Source organism: Taudactylus pleione, unplaced genomic scaffold (assembly GCF_031769625.1).
Source record: "Taudactylus pleione unplaced genomic scaffold, aTauple2 ptg000015l, whole genome shotgun sequence".
In the NCBI taxonomy this organism is placed as follows: Eukaryota; Metazoa; Chordata; class Amphibia; order Anura; family Myobatrachidae; genus Taudactylus; species Taudactylus pleione.
The window spans coordinates 34,305,461-34,326,045 of NW_028284417.1; the positions used below are offsets into that span (position 1 = coordinate 34,305,461).

The window sequence follows — 20,585 nt, forward strand, 5'->3', positions numbered from 1 at the left end:
TAATCTATGTCACGAGGCAACGGATTACTCTCCATTCTTTATCAGGTATGGTCTGCATCCTGTGTTACCAGCCCAATGGGTGATATCACACCCAGTCGTCTGTGGTAGAAGTGAACCGTATCTGGAAATAAGTAAAGAGGATTCCGTGCAAGGCTTTCTCAAGGTACAAACTGTTTGCGGACAGGAAGAGGATCATTTACTGAGTCCTGATGACAGAGTCTGGTTGTTCACAGATATCTGCGATTGGAGGTGTCCACGATGAAGTTTCCTCCCAGGTGCATTGGGCCCTTTTGGATCCTCCAAATGATCAACAAGGTGGCATACCATCTGAAACTCACAGGAATGCTTAAAATACTGAATGTTATCCGTGCCTCCTGAAAAAGTTGATTAGTCAATTTTCAATACCCTGTTACTCGCCTTCGGCTATTCTAGTTGATAAGCAAGAGGAGTCTGAGGTAAAACAGATTCTGCACTCCAGAAATTCTCAAGGTAGTTTAATTCCTTGTGGACTGGAAAGGGTCCGGAAGAACACTGTTAGGTCAAGGCCTCAGTATTCATGCACCTCAACTCCTCTAGAAATCACAACAGAAGTTTCCTAACAAACCATTTTTGGGCTGTTCGGTGCTCACCCCTATAGGGAAAGGTAATGTCACAGCACACCGGATTTCATCCCCCACTTACGGAGTCTGCCAGTGCTGGTGTCAGGCAGTTCCTACGGGGCAGCAGACGGGAGGTCCCCTGATCAATCTATGCAGTGTTAGCCAAAATGACTGGGGCAGGTCTGACCGTTAAACCAAAGAAATGCCAATTTGGCATAAGTGAGGAACAGTACTTGTTGCAACAAGTAGAGGGAGGTATCCTTCACCCAGAACCAGAAAAGGTAGTGGCAATTGCTATGTGGCCTACCCCTAAAACTGAAAAACAGGTCATGTCTTTTTTGGGGACAGCAGGTACTATAGAAAGTTTGTATGCTAGGACAGCATCATAGCCTAACCCCTGTCTGATTTAACTAAATAGAAATTGGCACAGGAACTGTGACCGAGAACTGTAACAATGCATTAATCATTCTGAAATTGGCCCTGGCACAGTTGCCTGTGCTGCAGGCCCTTGATTTTAAAAGGTTTATTTTGAAGATGCCTTCAAACACAGATTAAGAGCTGTGCTTAGTCAGGTGAATGAGAAATCAGAAGAGCACCCTGTAATCTTCCTCAGTAGGAAATTGCTCCACAGATAAGTGGCCTATACCACAAATGAGGAGTGTCTCACAATTGTATGGCATTTACAGAAGTTACAGTCATATCTGTATGGTCTAGACTTCACTGTTATTATAGATTATAATCCTTTGAGATGGTTGAATAGGGTGTCTGGAGACAATGGCAAGCTTCTGCGATGGAGCCTCACCCACCAGCAATTTAATTGAACACGGTAATGCTAAAGGTCTCTCTCGGCAAGGTGAGCAGTGGTTCACACAGGTGAGACTGACATGGGTCACTGCTCCCTATAACCCATTTTTAAGGGGGAGGTGTCATGGTCCTGACCAGAAGTACCCACAAGAAATTGAGATTTTCAAAACTTTAATGCAGAGTACACACTAGGTCGACCTATCTGATGATTGCTAAGTGCATATACACTTACCAATTGTCCACCCGATGTGTTGGGCCTGACATCACAACTGGGCAGCCATTTAAATTTGCCCACCCAGATGAGGTCACTCACCACCGGGTTCATGCAGCATGTGTATGGGCGATTAGCAGGTCGCCCGTACACACCAGCAGATGCATTTGTAGATATATCGGCCATCTGCTGTGCTGCACAGCCAATGCGATGAATGAACTACGTCGTTCACAGACATATCGGACGTGCACAACCACCAACACGCTCATGATATATCGGCGGTTCAATTGAGGCTAGCATTCTTATCTGTCAATGTAAACTGGGAGTAGGCTCCAACCGCTTTTGGCTAGTTGTAAAAGTATCAGACTCTCAGCATTGTGCACACACTTGCTAATCAGAATATTAAAATTTCCAATACATGGAAGCAATGGCTAAAGAAGGTACTATGGTAGGAGAGCAACTGATAGGTTGTCAAGATATTGGAGCAGCTTAGAGTATTGGGAGGCAGACTTCTAGTTCCTCTCTCAACACCTTTACTTGTAGACTAGAGCTTAGAAGGTGGTGCCTATCCACACATTTGCTTCATGAAATTTAAATCAAAGTTTGCATCTACATTTATTATTGTTAAGTTAAACCTCTGTACTGAAATAATCTTTACACTCTTCATTTATTAGCCCTGTTAGTCTTATCCACCATGGGAACCAAGAATACACCCGCCAACATTAGGGTCATATTGCAAATGTAACAGTGCCCCTGTTTGCTAGAACCTTAGCAAACACCACCTGTACTAGACTATTACCCTCCATTGTACTGTACTGTCTTATATAGTTTCTCATTAACGTTAAGTTGTTTTATTACTCATTTTACTTTTTCATTATCAGTCCTTATTTTCTACAGCAATTCTAATAAGTCCAAATCATCATGTTGTTATTTGCTTCATTTTAAAGGAGTCACCCTAATGATCACTCTTATGCAATAGTGTGTTTATACTATTTCCAGTGATTATTATTACAATATTTTTTCAATTGTATCAATGATGCCTTACAAATGTACCATTAACTCAATTCTAATATATACAGTATCTTATGTTATCTAGGACACATCTTAATTACACACTTTGGGATGGTACTTGTTTTCTATCTCACAATATCACACTTGATATCCCTACTCCCGTTTCTAATGCAACCTTTGTACCCTTAACTTTTTTGGCAATAAACTGGTTTTTTAACATTAACACTATATTTTAAATATACTGTATGTGAGCCCCTAAAAGGACAGTGCTATGTCCAATGTCTATATATATTTAAATATAAAGGGCTAAATTTACTAAGCGGCGGGGGTTTGGCAGCGGTTTCTAAATGACAGCCCTGTTCTGTTCTAAAATTTGTTTTGACGTCGGTTTTGCAGCGGTTTTAGCCTTAGTAAATATGCTGATAGCAAAACCGCCCGGGTTTTGGACCCGCCGCTTAGTAAATTTTGCCCAAAGTGTTCTCAGTGAATGATCTGCTGTTGTATGTAGTAGGCTAAGTAGAAACAAATACAAACCTTGTATGCACATATAAAAATATACAGGTGTACTTGTAACAATAACCATAAGACGATTAGACACATCAAACAACTTAATAAAAACTTGTTTGAAAATAAATACAGCTAAACATACACCTTGCTACATGTACTGCAGAGCTTCATGCATATTGACACCTGGACTTCCCCTTTGTCTTAGAATTAATAGTGCTTATGAGAAAGTGGTTTTGTATTAAAAAATATTCCTGAAACAGGATAATAATAATTGTTGAGATCCTAACCTAATGACCTTTGACCTTATCCATAACTTGTAATGGTAAAGTGGAAACCAATTTTTATATTTAGACCTAATCAAGAAACACTATGTGGGCTATTCATATTAAGCTTCAGAGTAAATATTACCATAGGTTATTTGTACACCAATGCCAATACCCCACAACTCTACTTGTTCTCTGGTTTATAGGGATACCAAACAAATGTGTGTTACAAACTGGCAGTTATATGGTCAGTGACTAAGGAACAGTTTAATTTTAAGAGGATTTGTGAATACAAGATATGTTGTGATTGCACATCAGTGTAAAATCCATTAGGGTAGGAGTAAGAGAAGACAGACCACAACTGAAATATGAGAGAAGAGCACCATGTCATGGGCCTGATTCAGACCCAAAGCAATTCACATGTTAACGTAGTTGAGCGATTTATTGCGACTGTGCACATTTTTTTGAAAACCCCTACTGTACATGAGTTACACATGGTGTACGCACAAAGGGTCTGTTGCAATATGGGGCAGACGGTATCAGAAAAGTTGTGGCAAAGTGATGGACATTCCTGGGCGGTGACTAGAAATGCGCCGTTCCATTCAGTGGGCATGTTATGGGAGTGTCGGAGGCATGAAAATGCAAACGGCTTCGTTCACAGCCGAATGAATAGGAGGCCATAGTCAGACGGAGAAAGTGAACCTGCCACAGGATGGGTGCAAGTTTTGTAGGTGCGACTGATGGTGGCATATAAGGACTTTCGCAAAAACACCATAACACCCCCATAAGACAGACCATCTCAGCGCATCTGTTTAGCTACCTCCCAGACAGCCACCCATTAAAACTCACTACTTCTCCAAGACATTTCGGATACTATGCATCTCATTTGAAACAGCGTGTTTGTGGGTACACTCTGTAATTGTCATGAACAGACGGTTCCCAGTTATGTTAATATAAAACCGCTGTCAGTGATTGTCAAGCCAGAACTTACGTCACAATTCTCAGTGCCACCACTAAGATTTAATAATAGGAGTTTCACTCCACTTGGTAGCCCTCAAGTTCTACCTAGGATTTCAGTTACAACAAATTATTATTCCAACAGTAAATGTCACTCATATACCTTAGCAATCCACAGGCTTATGGATTAATTTAAGTAACACAGAGACCAGGCTAAAAATATTTTAATTTGAGCACAATTACTCCAGTACTTAAGGTTACAAAACTTATTATACAAAATTACACAGATATATGCAAATTAATTTCAAATGTAAAGGAATAAAAACAAAACCACCATCACTTACGAGATAATGAAGCTGCCGTGTCGGAGATCACTAGAAATTGTGGGAGCATTTCAGCATGGCATGCTCTTATATGAAATTAACAATGCCATACATGTTTCTTGCTCTTTAAACTGTAAAAAGGCTGAGACACTCAGTCCCTCCTTTCTCTTGCTGGCTTCTCTGAAGATGTATATTAATTTACACTGCTAGATACACCCTGTCCTGGGCTCAGGTTTCTGTAGAGGGGGGGGTTTTAGCCACAGCACAGATGTTCACAGGATTTTTAGAAGTAGACCAATGGGCCACAGGACATCTCCATAACCAATCATACAAGTCTTATCTATCTCCTGACCAGATACTTTAAAAGGAGTTGTGATCCTTAAATTTGTATTTTCTACAGAGACCTTCAGAGGCCATAAAATGGTATCTTGAATTGGTATAGTTTTCCTGGCAGATGCCTTAAAAAACACAGGATGAGAGTTTAGCAGTAAAGTCTCACATTGGTCGAGTTTTATCTTCAAAATGGGAAAATATCTGAATGAGAGGTTAAAATCAGGGATGGGGAACTTCAGGCCCTGGTGGCCATATAAGGGCCCCAGAATCATTTGGTCTGGCCCTCTGAGCTTTTTTCTGCTAGCCTCATCTGGATAGCAGGGTGCCTATAATGGAACCCTGTGGTCAGAATCTATGCAGCAGTGCCGCCTGGAGCGTCCTTAGGACGCTTCAGACGGTCACACCGATGCCCTTACAGCTCCCCGGAGCATCCTCAGGATGCTCCAGGCATTGCTGTAATCACTGGCGATTGTGGCCCGTCCCCGTTGGGAGGGGGGGCATGGCCTGCACCGGGCCTGCAAATAATGTTATATATATTAATATGGCCCTTGGCAGAAAAAAGGTTCCCCACCCCTGCTTTAAATCTTGAGTTTTTTGAGTCTGAAAAATGCAAGTTTGCATATTCTCGGACGCTTATTACATTGGTCAAGTTAAAAAGTGTGAGTTTGCTGCTAAGCTCTCACATTTTCTAAACTCTCACCCTATAACATTTGGCCCACAATCTTTTACAACTGGTTATAGATGGTTATCTGCTTCTGGCCTGCTTGGCTTGAAACAGTAAAACTTCCTGTTACAAGCAATTTAGCTTGTCTCCTGCAAAACAGCCAGAGGTTGCTGGCAGGACACCTGGCCTGTTAGTTACATGGTATTTCTAATAGACCTACACATTGATCAGCAATATAATAACTTGTGATGGACTCAGTACATAATCCTGACAGTAACGCATGCACAGTAGGAGTTTTCAGGCTTTTCTGCGCACGTACAGTAGCAAAAAATAAATCACTCAACTACCTGAACATCGGCACTGCATGCGACTCTGAATCAGGACTAATATGCATCTTCAAGACACTATTTTAAGGTCCCCGACCCAGGACTTGAATGCCTGTCTCCATCAAGTTTCTTAATCAGTCACTGGATCTCTAGAATAGGACACACATGTTGCTAAATAACACAAATTTGCCCAAAAGGTCCACCATACCGAGTAATCATCTGATATGAACCGTGCATGAAGTCAGAGGGTGAGAAAAATTTGTAAAGTAATTTGTCAGTGGCATTAACTGGCACATGTAATGCAGACTGCTTGTTCCAACCCAACATCTAATTTGGCTACTTACATGTCTAGTCAAATTGGACTCTAATCCTTTTAGCTGACTCTTGGACTGGATTTGCAGGGTCATAATGTATGTGACTGCCTTACCCCTCCACTATCTGACCCTCAGATAGTGCACCCAGATTAAAATACTGTTTGTCCACAGGTGAGAATCAAGACAGTGCAAAACACAGGAATTTACATGCTTGCCTTCTATGGGTCTCTTCTGTAATGGTTTCCAAAGTGTCTTGACCTTGGCCTGTTTAACACTTCTGACCCTACTCACCATGAACTTTGTTTGATGATAGGTTACATGTTTATTCAATTCCTGCTCACACTGCACCATCTCACTACCCTTACTTGGCCTGTGTATTGTTTCAAGACTTATTCAACAGTACAGTACCAAGGTCCAGATAGCTGTAAAATACAACAGAAGTTTGCGAAAAAGGACTGTTACTGGCAAATAGGTGCTGAAGTTACAGACAAATGTAATCCAACACATATTTTATCATGTACATTCTTTAACAAAAATTAAATGATTGAAAAGTTTATTATGCTAAAAATCGAACTAGCAAATTAAACAACCTATGTTGCTGAAAGAAATAAAGCAGTGGGTGACATTTTTTTACTATTATCTTTTATTTATATTGCAAAAAGTTCACAAGGAGCAGCACAATCAATTTTTTTTCTTGATCAGTCTCTGCCCTACTGGATCTTACAGTGTAATTTCCTTACCACAGGCACACAAAGTAGGGCTAATTTAGTGGGATGTCAACTAACCAACGGCTATGTTATTGGACTATGGAAGGAAATCAGAGCACCCAGACAAAACATGGAAAGAACATACAAATTCAAAGCCAGATAACAACAACAACAACCTGGTTGTAATCAAACTTAGGCCTCCGGCAATGTAAGGGCACAATATAAATGAATGTGTACATTTGTCCAACAATTCAGATATGCTGATTTGTATATTAAATGTATAAAGTGAGCTTTAAAATAATATGCAACATTGGATTCATTTGTGTGAGTCATTTAATTGGTTAATCTGTAACGTTAACGTAATTGCTCTACAAATCAATTTAGGGAGAAAGTAGTTCATGATTTCTCAAGGCATGCAGTTTATACAATGTTCAGCAATATTGCTATTTGAAACACAATGATGAGGGTGAGTCGTTTAAAATTTTAAAAATCATCACAGTGACATACATTATTATATGTAATTGGGTCTATTTTAATGCCCCATGAAAAACTATGTTCAGTAGTTAGGTGACCATTGCAGATATCTTATTGCAACTTAAAGCAAAAAGGTCGACAGCTATCACATCTGCACTTCATCCGTGCTTCATGTGAACTTTTCCCTTTTTTTTACTAATTGTACTGCTATTTTGACCCTTATTTAGTTATGTAGATAAAGCTGAGTACACATGTAAAGATTTTCTGTCCAACCATCCAACTAGTTGATTGGTTGGAATGAAAATTTGGTAACGTATGGGAGTAACTGATATCAGCAATTTGCTCCTAAATGCCAGAAAACAGATGAAAATGGTCGGTCAGACAAGTTTGTTAAACGTTTGATCTAAACAATTTGTTGAAACAACAGTTTTTGGCCATTTTCCAGCGTTTGGGAGCAAATTGCTGATTGTCATTTGCTTTCATACCTGACCAGATTTTCATTCCAACCAATCAACTAGTTGGACAGAAAATCTTTACGTGTGTATGCAGCTTAAGGAAAGTAATGGAACGTTGAAATTACCTTTATTTCAAACATGATTATTTAATACCTAAAGAATTAAATTTTGAATAATTTAAAACAATTCTGCTTTTGCTCTATATTATGCAGATCGATGGACCAAATAATAATGTTATTTTTGAATCTTTGTGAAAGTAAACATTTGTGTCAGTCTTCGAAAATGTAGATCATTACAAAAGTTAATCTGAACATCTCTAATATTAAATAAAATACACATTTAATAATTCTATTGCTTAAACCATGGTATATTTGCAGCTTCCATAATATTATGTACCAATCCGCTTATCACGCTACTAAAAAATGATGGTCTCTGTGAAAGACGCCACCTTTGCATGTAAATCTGTATGTCGCCTCAAGTCAGCCGTAATGGGTGTAGATAGAGTGATGTAACGTTACGCTGATTTATCCACTGTTCCATAAGCTCCTAAACGATCCAATAAATAGCTATATATTATATTACATACATACTGTGGAGACTGGTTAAATACTTGACTGTTATAAACATTACTGTATATACTCCTATATTACATTTTATTAACACAAAGGGACTGCAAATGCTAAATATAAATATATAATGAAAACACATCCACACAGCCTTACATCCAGATGTTTGGTGTTCTATTCCCTAGAAAAGCTTCTGAATGGACACAAGGGGTCTTTACCACATGTGGATAAACAGGACATTTTGAAAGCATCCATCTTATTTTGCAAAGTTGAAAGTGCTTCACTATAATTGCATTACACTCTAAAGCAGCAATACCAGTTAAATTAATTTTAAACATGCACCTGATAGACATTTTGCTTAGTTGCCTAGAAATCATTTAACTTTTTAAAATATCTTTGGAGGGCACACAAGTATGACTACCAAGTTACATACACAAACCTATACTTTTAGCATGTCATGTGAAGGCAGAGGGCGGCAAATCTTACATCAGAGCTCAGAGGAGCACTGGAAAGCCTCTCTGCTCACTTCGACATATTCCATAAGACTGATTGCCATCAAAGCCACATGACGCTATAGACACTCTGTAAAATCATAAATCATTAATACCAGTCTGAAGAAACAAAGGAAAATGGTAATGATCAAGCCTCTTCTTAAGCCTGTCACTGTTATTTATGTTGAAAAAAAAAATCACACATTTTTTTTTCATGGGATTGCTGCTTCAAGTTAAATGTGGTAACATAAACCATCTTATTAGTATAAGAAGCATTTTTTCACTTCAGAATAATAAATGTTTGGAAAAAAAATACTCGCAATACTACTGCCATGTAAATGTTTTTGTTTTTTTCCCTCTGAGCATCGCTGCCAACGGGCTTGGAAAAGTTATGTCTTTAATAAAAACAAGGTGCTTTTTAAGAACAAAGACAAAAAGATTTATAAAATTATCTAAAATTACACTTCAAGAAAGGAATAGTTTTTCAAGCATCAAACATTTTAAATTGATATTTTAAATGCATAAAAAAATCTAGCTCTGTAAACTTATGTAATTAACATTTGATAAGGTCTGGAAGAGCTAGGGTTAACAAAAAAGGAATAAAGTCTGTAGTTCACATATTAAAAAATGAAGATCAGAGCAGCATTTATATTCACTGGGTGAAACTCTTTTTGATGGATACATTTGGAAATCTGGAGGTAAATTCCTGAACTACTCGGCTGTCAATCTGTGAACAGAAGGAAACATCCAATAGAGCAAGTTCCTTACAGCATTCCAGTAACTTCCGTAAGGCAGCAGGACTCACCATTCTAGTACCTAGGACAAAACAAAAAATGACATGCAAAAAATAAAAGGTAGCTATTGATCATTTAAACCAGCTGTTCTTATACTTTTTTTGGCTGGGTCCTAGACTTATTATGTGACTGATCTTTGGGGCCAGGGTTCAGTATTATATCTGTAATTTACTAAATTGTCTACAATGTATACTAGTGCTGTGCACCTGTTCCTTTTTTTTCTATGCTTACAAAGTCCCTCCCTGGTCCAGATCTGAGCATATAAATGTGCAAGGACTATGACTCCGACTATCAGTGTCCATAGACTCTTATACCGCCTGGTGTGTCTTTATATGCCACAATCAGTCGCACCATGAAAACTTGCTCCAGCCCTATGGCAAGTGCAGATTGACCCTCTGGCCGCCAAAGTGAAAGATCAAGTGTCTAAGTAAACAAACACTTCAGCGACACTCCCATAACTCGCGCATATGACGGATCATGTCCATGTGTCTATTTAGTCACCTACCAGCACTAAGACATCTGATACCATGGGTCTCAATTGCAACAGAACCTTTGTGCTTACACTCTGTGTAATGCTTGTGCTATAGGAGCTTTGGTGGATAATAGAAATAAAAAAACCCTAAAAACGCGGAACTCCGTGAACATTGTCATTGCATACGGCTCTGAATCAGGCCCTGAATGTGCTCTTATGAATTTGTTTGTCCAACATTGTATTTAGAAGATGGTGTTTTCTACTACTTTTAGGACCTCTGATCTGTCTATAGTCAGTCTCCAGCAAATGTGTGTTCTTGACCTTATATAACAATATACTATGATCATATAAGTTTCTATAGTAAACTTTTAGAGTGGATTTCAAAAACTATGATTGACATATCAAGTGTTGAACTATTCTGAAATAACATTTATGCTGTCAATCATCAATGATCATAGGTACATAGTTTTAATAGCACTTACCCAAAATGTCTAGATATTGAAGATGTTGACAGTTTGCAGCTAGTTCTTCTATATCTGAGTCACAGACAGAGCGGTTAGCTGTAAGGAAAAGTTTTCTTAGACCTGGGAGCTTACGGGCAAGACTTGTAAAGCATCCAGTACCACTATGAAGCGTAGGACACCACCCAATGTCTAGCTCTTCAAGATGAGGGCAACCAGAAGCCAACTCCACTATTCCTTTTTCAGTAATATTTTTACATCTCCACAAGTCTAAAGAGCGTAACTTTTTGCACTTAGCACCAATAACTCCAACTATTAGGTCATAGTCTTCAATCTGCCAAAATAAAAAGATCATCAAATAACAGATGTTATACATTTTTTCAAATCTGAAATATATTTAATTTCCCTAAAACAGGGTAGTTAAATTATTTATCATTATGTTTAAACAGATATCAGGAGAACATAGTTGGTAGTTGTTTTCTGTAGATAACGCTTTAAACATAAAAGCAGTGAAAATGTTGACTTCTGATCAATCAACTACAAGCTAGAGCTGCAGTTATCTTTGACGCCTTTTACTTACATTGTGCTGCCAAACAATTAGTTACTGAAGTTAGATCTAGGATAGTGTACTACAGGGATAGGTAACGTCCGGCAATCTAGTTGCTGTGGAACTACACATCAGAGCATGTCCTGTCATAGTTTAAGCATGCCCTAACAGCAAATCTGAAAACTGTGGCAGGGCATACTGGAATGTGTAGTTCCACAATAGAAGTGTATTTAATGCACTTTTCTTTACCTTTGAAACTTTGCTCTTCTGTCAACACAATCCAATGCACTGGCAGTACAGGTATCAATTTTAGAATGTAATAGTGGTAAAGAGCTCAAAGGAAACAATTCATACACCAAAATTCTAATTCCATTGTATCATTTAGTAGAACAGTATGGACATTTATAGTTTTTAGTTTAAGATTTTAGATGTAAAAAGGTGATGTAGTCGGCATCCCGGCGGTCAGAATCCCAACAGCAGTCTGAATCCCAGCTCCAGAAAGAATCCAGATGGTGAGTATTAGGGTTGGGCACTAAGGGAAGTGTTAGGGTTAGGCTGCAGGGGGGAGGGTTAGGGTAAGGGTTAGTATACTTACAAAATTCTGTCAGGATTCTGACTGTCGGGATTACTCTGTCGGCATCCTACCTCACGTAAGCCTTCTATTTCAGAAAGTAAAACTTATAGTAAATTTCTCCTGTCCTTACCATCTTGCCTAAACAGTGTGCAGAAACAATTAAGCAATACATTCAAGTAAAATAACAGTAGCCTTTGCTGAATACATACTGAGATGCGTATCGAGAGAATTAGCACAAAAGTTCATAGTCTTCACTCAGCTAGACAAATCCTTATTTACAACATTGTCTTAATGTGGGAATGACTGAACTATTTTTGACTATATACTGTAAAGTAACTGACCAATGTGACAGCAGCCATGTTGCGAATATCTACAAACAGAATGCAACATGACCAAGAAAGCCAGGCTGCAGTTTTGGGTACTTACCAAGACACAGCTGCCAAGGTTAAGGTGCTGTATTTCTGGACAGAAGTTTAGAATGCTAAGCAGTGCTGTTTGCTGCCATTGGAATCATGTCAAAAGTAGATTTGAGAAACAAGAAAAAAAAAAAAAAAAGAAGAGGTCAATTAGGTCATCACCTGCCTCACTTAAAATGGAGCTTAAGGCTTCCCTTACACACATTACAAAAGCCATTTAATGAGTCCCTAGGTATCCTAAACATTGATTAATTTATAGTATAAAAATCATTACAGTCCTAAATGTCTGTCACTTTGGACGTGATTTCTTATTCCCTAGAGGAGATATTTTCCTTTAAATTTGGCAGGCATTTTCCCAAAGGATCTCTGTTCCAAAGAACGATTAAGTTCAAAGACATAGGGAGGCCAGGTCATAAGCAAAGAGACCAAAGAGCATCCCATAAGAGCGGGCAATGGAATCTTTGACATCTGTATCCAAAGGATGATAGAAATGCCAATAGAGCTGAGGAGAATCAGCATTGAGTTTCTGACCTTTGTGTCACAGGATTCAATGAGCTGACAAGGGTACCACTGACTGTCTATCTAGTTCTATAAAGCCAACACTAAGTAAAAGTGCTCAGTGCAAACTGTTAGTCGCATCCAATATAGAGGAAATATTCAGCAAATAGAAAGAGGAAAAATAATTGTGTTAAAAATAAATGTTATTTAAGTAATGGAGTAGCAGAAATCAAAAAGTTCCATGAAACAGTCTTTAAATCAATAACAATTAAAAGACAACTTATTGTTTGTGGTCATTTCCTAACAAAGATTTTCAAAAAATAAATTTGAAGCAGGATTAAAATTACTTAATTGTTGTAAAAGAGCCAATGAATGCAAGAGAGCAGGCAAGTGAGAGAGCGAGAGCGCATGTGAATGAGAGCACACGAATGTGAATAAGAGAGCACTTGAATGAGAGCATGGGAATGAGAGAGTAAACGAGCACGCAAACGTGAGAACATGAAAATAAAAGTATTAACGAGAGAGCATGCAAATGAGACAAGTGCAAATGCAAGTGAATGAGCGAACAAGGGAGCACGCAAATGAGAGCAAGCAAGGGAGCACGCAACTGAGAGAAAGCAAGGGAGCACGCAACTGAGAGAAAGCAAGGGAGCACGCAACTGAGAGAAAGCAAGGGAGCACGCAACTGAGAGAAAGCAAGGGAGCACGCAACTGAGAGAAAGCAAGGGAGCACGCAACTGAGAGAAAGCAAGGGAGCACGCAACTGAGAGAAAGCAAGGGAGCACGCAAATGAGAGAAAGCAAGGGAGCACGCAAATGAGAGAAAGCAAGGGAGCACGCAAATGAGAGAAAGCAAGGGAGCACGCAAATGAGAGAAAGCAAGGGAGCACGCAAATGAGAGAAAGCAAGGGAGAACGCAAATGAGAGAAAGCAAGGGAGAACGCAAATGAGAGAAAAAGCTAGAGAGCATGCAAATGAGAGAAAGAACAAAGGAGTATACAAAGGAGTATGCAAATGAGAGAAAGAACAAGGGAGCATGCAATGAGAGAGCAAGGGATCACACAAATTAGAGCACAAGGGAGAACGCAAATTAGAGAAAGAACAAGGGAGCACGGAAATGAGAGAGCACGCAAATGAGAGCACAAAGGAGCATGCAAATGAGAGCATGTATGAGAGAAAGAAAATGAGGGAAAGATAATGAAAGAGAAAGCGTTAACAAAATAGCAAGAGGGAATGAAAGAACAAAGTGCAAAAGCAAGAAAATGTAAGAGCATCTAAATGAAAGAAAGTGTAAATTAGAAAAAAAAGTGTGTGAATAAGAAAAAAAGCTTGCAAATGATGATTAAAAAGCAAATGAACTGAAAAAATAGAGTGCACAAAAGAAGAAACATCAGAAAGATGTGAAAGAAAGAAAAGGACAGAGTGTAAATGAGAATTACACATTTTAAAAACATAAGACACACAATCATGATCTGAGACTCTTCATCACTGGGGTACTTCTCTTATTTTGTGTGGACAAGTTGCCAGGATGGGAAATCTATATTTACTGCAGCACATCATTGGATGACAGCAAGACTGCACAATTTAATACACGCTTAGGGCCTCATTTAGAGTACAATATATGCTAAGGTTTTATGATAAGATATGCATTCCTGTATTGTGCATGCCCACTAAAAATGCATCTGTATTTAGATGTTTGTATATTGTAGACTTGCACGCCCCTTGCTCTTAACGAGGTAGAATGTTGGTGGAAAGAGTAAGCAGACTACAGTAAAGTTGAATTCATTTTAGGTGGCATAATGAGATGTAGATGTCTCAGCAGATACTTCTCTTAGGAGTTGTATCTTTGGGTACAAGAGGACTAGTGCAGAAGTTGTATATTAGGGTACCAGGGCGCAGGTGCAATGATACACAATGATGAGGATGACCATCAGCTGCTTATGATTGGCTGCTTACGTATTTGGTTTCTCCAGAAGATACTACTGCATTTGTAACAGTTGCAGCTAAATTTTATCAAGTCATAGCCATCTATTCACATTTTTTGTCAATTCCATTTGGCTTACTGCCATATGAAAACTGCAACTTTAGCATTTACGAAGAGTCAAGATATTATTGTTATGCGTTTATGATACTTCATTACATTATTGTTTGGTGTAAACATAGGGTAAAGAGACTTTAGCATATTATGGTAGGTTATATACTGTATTGATAGGTACAAATGTAAATACTTGTATGCCTGATGAATGCCTACAATGAAGAGAACTGTTTTTAGGTTCTACGAATATTAAGATATGTCTGACTAAACCTAGATATGCAAGATGTTTTTATTAGCATATCTTTTTGCATAGGTTCGGTCTGCAAATACATCCAAATCTAAATGAGGCCCTGGTTGTTGAATGTAGTACTACCAAGTCCTAGCTTCCAGAGATGAAGTGTCTCAGATGCTCCTTCTCCACTCAGAGCCTGACACAGATGGAGACAAATGGCACCACTGCTGTGTCTTTGTACACGACGGCTGTGAGAAAATATACATGTCGTAGCCGTCGGGACTTGTATTGAGACACCCACCCTATGGGGTCTTAGATCCGCTGCTTGCGTACAAGGACGCAACCACAACGGTCGATCATTGAACTTCCAATGGTTACTCAGAAGTGCCACCGGAGGCTTTGCAAAGTTGCAGACTGAGACATGACCCAAAACTGTTGCGACATGTCTGCGTTTCAGTTTCAATCTACCCGTTACCTCTCTCAAACGGTATATGCTGGATAAGCACCTTGCAAATATGTCCTCAATGCGACTGCCGTTGCAAGAATAGAACGGCACATGCACATTACGACTTATAAGCATGTGCAGTAACCAAAACAATCAACCAACAGCGTAAACATCAATATTGCATCCGTCTTTTAATCAGGCCCTGAATGCAGATGGCTTTGAGGTAACAGTGGGGAAGAGGTCTCCCACAGAGAGGTTACCCAAAGCACTGTTGAGTACTTTAAACACCAAAATTTGTTTAATTTGAGATTACATTCTTCTAGAAATATATGGTAAAATATAAATCGTCAAATATACATCACTCTATTCCATTTCAGTGATATACAAGGATGAGTTTAGGATCTGTGAATGTGTGAAATATTTCTCCAGCACATTTCTTTAAGACTGAACAGTGTTAACAATATAGTTTCCAGTTGTACAGTCTAGAAGAGAACAGATAGGAATTAAAACGAGCAGTTCACCCTCAAATAGCTGAATATATATTACAGTTTGCCATGAGGGACACTTTGAGGAACATAATATTGAACAATTCAATATTTAAGTTACTTGTTCATGCCGCTCACAAATAAGTTTAAGTGTACATGTATTTGACTTCTATGGTACTAATTAACAATTCACAAAGCTAATTGTGCTCAGGACAAGAGAAGAACATCTGATGAATGCAATGTAAACAAAATACTGGGTCAGCACAATATACAAACTAATGTAAGAGGACTGCTCAATATAATGACCCATTGTCGAAAAAAATGCATTATTTGAATATTTATTACAGTCCATTATAAAGGTCATACACAAACCTCAATTGAATTATTTTTTTGTTGTTATTTAAAGCATTTAACATATTAATTCCTCCCCCTTTCCAGAAAGGGTACTCCCAGGATAGCCTCCTTTTTTTTTGCACCGACACTCGCATATAGCTGTGACCTCTGATACACTCTTGGCACTACTTAAGCTAGGGTGTAAATAAAAGATGTATTTTTATTAGGATCTAATATAGCTGCTTGTATAAATAATATTAGCAGACAAGAGGGTCATGATACAATGATACAAATCTTTCCTATTCTGGGGCCGCTCAGTTCTGTATGTTATCGGATTTCTTATCCAGATGAGAAAGCAACACATAGCGTTGACTTTAAACACTATGCTCTGCCATTGGATGTGGTATATTTTGTCGATATGTTCCTAATTGCAACATTCAGGATGATGATATGCACAGAATGTCGACGTGTCAAATGTCAACACTGACATGCTGACATTGTGCATGTTGACAATGATATTTCCCATTCCCTTTTACTCTATACATAACCGCAGCCTAACCCTAACGGCAGCCTAACCATAATTGAGGTCTAACCCTAAAATGGTGTGTCAACATTCACAAAGTCGAAATTCTGACAGTGTCGACATTATGACTGTTGTCATTTAGACCATGTCCACATTTAGGTGTTGACATTCTGAATATCGACAACCTAACTGTATACCCTGCAACAGAGGATAGGAATGCCATTTTCAGCCTGCCATTTTAATGGGAGTGCAGGGTTAAACAGTCACCAGTCACACTATACACTGCACAACCAACAAGTGGGTACACACACACTGAGGGCTATTTATTGCTCACAGATGTATATCTGCACTGGAACCATAGTAACCTTTATTTCATGATTCAGAATGCACAGATAAAAGCTAATTGCTGATCGGTTGCTATCGTTTAGAGCAATGATATAGATGCAGGCTTGCGTCTGATAGTAAAACTCTCACTATTCAAAATTTTATATTACAGTATAGCGTTTTTGTTTTGTTTATTTCCCACACATATACTGTATGCAGTAAAAAGTTTTTATATAACCTAGGAGCATTCTGTCCTAACCTCAATTTTTGTGCGGTAGAGAACAAGGCGTTTTAATCCACAAAGTTTAGAAATATGGCTGAAAGCCTGAGGTGGCAGCTTATCACAAGAGGAGAGATTTAATTCCTGAAGATTTGGACACATCTCTGCTATGACTTCCAGGCATGCTTCATTTAAGAAGTGTCCACAGGCCAGCTCCAGGCGCACCAATTCTGAGCCACACACTTTTAGGAGTCTGACAAAGAAGAAGAAAAATGGTTGTTTGTAAATTACGTGTAAATATATTAAAAGTTACAACAAAAAGGTGTCAGAGGCATTGTATTAATTTTCAATATAGGCTATGAGTCAAAAACAAAATCAATATATTAATATTGTGACACTGTGTCAAGACAAAAAATGGTAATACAATCCGTAACAGGAGCTAGAAACATTTTTTTCTGAGTGTGGCATACACAGCAAGATTCATGAAATAACAAAACTTAGCACCTAAATCTAATGTGCTAGCAATCAAATAGGTGGCCAGTGCTTCTCTATCCGGCAGCATTTTACAATAATGACCAGGCTGTTGGAGACTTCAGCAATTGTTCTAACATACTAATGGTAAATGGATTCCTTTGTACAGACGGTTCAATGGTAATTCACACACAAGAGGCATTATCTGTGATGTCGAAAAAAACATAATTGACACTCTATATGCAATATAAAATCGGTGGTGAAGGTGTAGTTCAAGTGTCCTACAAGTGCGAACACAACATTGGGAAAGCTCTTGTGGCCCATGGGCCTGATTCAGAGATATAAGATATGCCAATGTTTTCGTAGGTGAGCAATAATTGTCAATCTGCTTCAAGGTACATTACACCGTAGTTGCTCACTGCGACTATTTATTCGCAGTGTGAGTGACAGGGAACATGTGTTACGCCAATTTCAGGGGTGTCACCCTGCAACTGCGATCCTGTATGCAAAAAATATGGTTCCACAGCCCTTCTGGGGGACCGTAGGCTTACTCAGGACAGTGCCAATCAAATGATTTTCGACCGATGCTGCTTCTTTGTACAAAGAAGCGGCAACATTTTACACAGATGCATCCATTTGCAAAGCCACAGGTGGGTGTCTCCCAGCAAATGTGATATTTGCATATATATGCACCGCAGCACATTCACAGTAGCCGTGGCATTAGCATACTTGCACTAGGGGTGTGCACCGGCCACTTTTCGTGTTTTGGTTTTGGATCTGGATCTTTCTTCGTGTTTTGGATCTGGATTGGTTTTGCCAAAACCACCCGTCTGTGTTTTGGGTTCTGGGTTTTGTGTTTTGGATCTGTATTTTTTTTTAAAAAAGCATAAAAACAGCTAAAATCACAGAATTTGTAGGTTTTTCTGCTCCTATGCTATTATTAACCTCAATAACCTTAATTTCCACTCATTTCCAGTCTATTCTGAACACCTCACACCTCACAATAGTGTTTTTATGTCCAAAAGGTTGCACCGAGGTAGCTGGATGACTATGCTAAGCGACACGAGTGGGCGGCACAAACACGTGACCCATCTAGGCGTGAAACTGCAGTGGCAGACAGGATGGCAGTTTGAAAAACTAGGCCCCAAACTGTACATAATGCAAATGAAAAAAAGAGGTGCAAGATGGAATTGTCCTTGGGCCCTCCCACCCACTCTTATGTTGTATAAACAGAACATGCACACTTTAACAAACCAATCATTTCAGCGCCAGGGTCTGCTTCACAACTGTGGCTGAAATGATTGGTTCGTTTGGGCCCCCACAAAACAAGCTGGCAATTAATCTGTCCCTGCACAAACTGGCTCTACGGAGGCAAGATGTCATCCTCATCCTCCTCATCCATCGATTCCTCACCCTCTTCAGTGTGTACATCCTCATCCTCACAGAGTATTAATTCGTCCCCGCTGGAATCCACAACCACAGGTCCCTCTGTACGTTCTGGAGGCTGGTCTCCCTGGAAGAGTTGATAATTCATTTTATGAACATCATCTTCTCCACATTTTGTGGAAGCAACCTCCTACGCCTTTCGCTGACAAGGTTCCCGGCTGCACTAAACACTCTTTCGGAGTACACACTGGAGGGGGGGCAACTCAGGTAAAATAGAGCCAGTTTGTACAGGGACCTCCAAATTGCTTCTTTTTCCTGCCAGTACAGGTACGGACTGTCTGACATGCCTACTTGGATGCTGTCACCGATGAAATCCTTTGACAGATGCACGCTTGTCGCTGCTGCTTTGAGGATGCAAGTGCGGCTACAGCCCACACAATTCACAAAGACAGAAAAAAGAAGAATATTTTTATTGTTTGTGGAGCGCACTTTGAGGGTTACACCACCCTTTAACAGACAGACGCACGCTTGTCGCTGCTGCTTTAAGGATGCAGGTGCGGCTACAGCCCACACATTTCACAAAGACAGAAAAAAAAAGAACAATATTTTTATTGTTTGTGTAGCACACTTTGAGGGTGTCACCACCCTTTAACAGACAGACGCACGCTTTTTTTTTTTTGGTTTGGACTGGAGTGTACTTTGGGGGTTACAGCACCCTTTAACGGTCAAGCCAGCCGGCCCTTTACTTATGACACAGGCGCACGCTTGGCACTGCTTTGTTGATGCACGTGCGGCTACTGCGCACACAATTCACAAACACAGAATATAATTTTTTTTTTGGTTTGGACTGGATTGTACTTTGGGGGTTACAGCACCCTTTAACGGTCAAGCCAGCCGGCCCTTTACTTATGACACAGGCGCACGCTTGGCACTACTTTGTTGATGCACGTGCGGCTACTGCGCACACAATTCACAAACACAGAAAATATATTATTTTTTTAGCACTTGGGGGGAGCACCCCTGGACAGAGCACCCCCTGGACAACACTACAGCACCCCTTTAGGACTGGGACACTGCACAGGACTTTGGAGTGGACACAGCCCCTATGGAGAACTGACTGCACAACACAGTCCAGCCAGCCCCTATGGACTTTGAAGTAGTGGACACAGCCCCTATTAACAACAGCAGCACAGCACAACACAGCCAGCCCCTATGGACTTTGAAGTAGTGGACAACAGCAGCACTACACTACACTACACAGCCCAGCCAGCCCCAACTCCCACCCTCCCTCTTCACTGTCCACAGCCGAGTGAGAAAATGGCGCCGACGTGGGTACCTTATATAGGATCCAAAACCCGCGAGACT

General features: G+C 39.6%; 1 protein-coding gene across 4 annotated transcripts in view; it reads right to left on the reverse strand.

The window, feature by feature from the left end:
- Positions 1 to 7,809: 7,809 nt before the first annotated feature.
- FBXL4 (F-box and leucine rich repeat protein 4) overlaps positions 7,810 to 20,585 on the reverse strand; it is an 84,968-nt gene continuing 72,192 nt past the window's right edge. For 3 of the 4 annotated variants that reach the window (XM_088472180.1, XM_088472188.1, XM_088472193.1), the window contains exons 5-8: positions 17,403 to 17,616; positions 12,280 to 12,351; positions 10,754 to 11,066; positions 7,810 to 9,821 (exon numbers count right to left, since the gene is read on the reverse strand). In XM_088472180.1, the coding sequence (XP_088328306.1) occupies positions 9,658 to 9,821; positions 10,754 to 11,066; positions 12,280 to 12,351; positions 17,403 to 17,616 (763 nt within the window). In that variant the 3' untranslated portion in view covers positions 7,810 to 9,657. The remainder of the gene's footprint in view (positions 9,822 to 10,753; positions 11,067 to 12,279; positions 12,352 to 17,402; positions 17,617 to 20,585) is intronic. The other variant, XM_088472196.1, reaches the window with a different exon arrangement.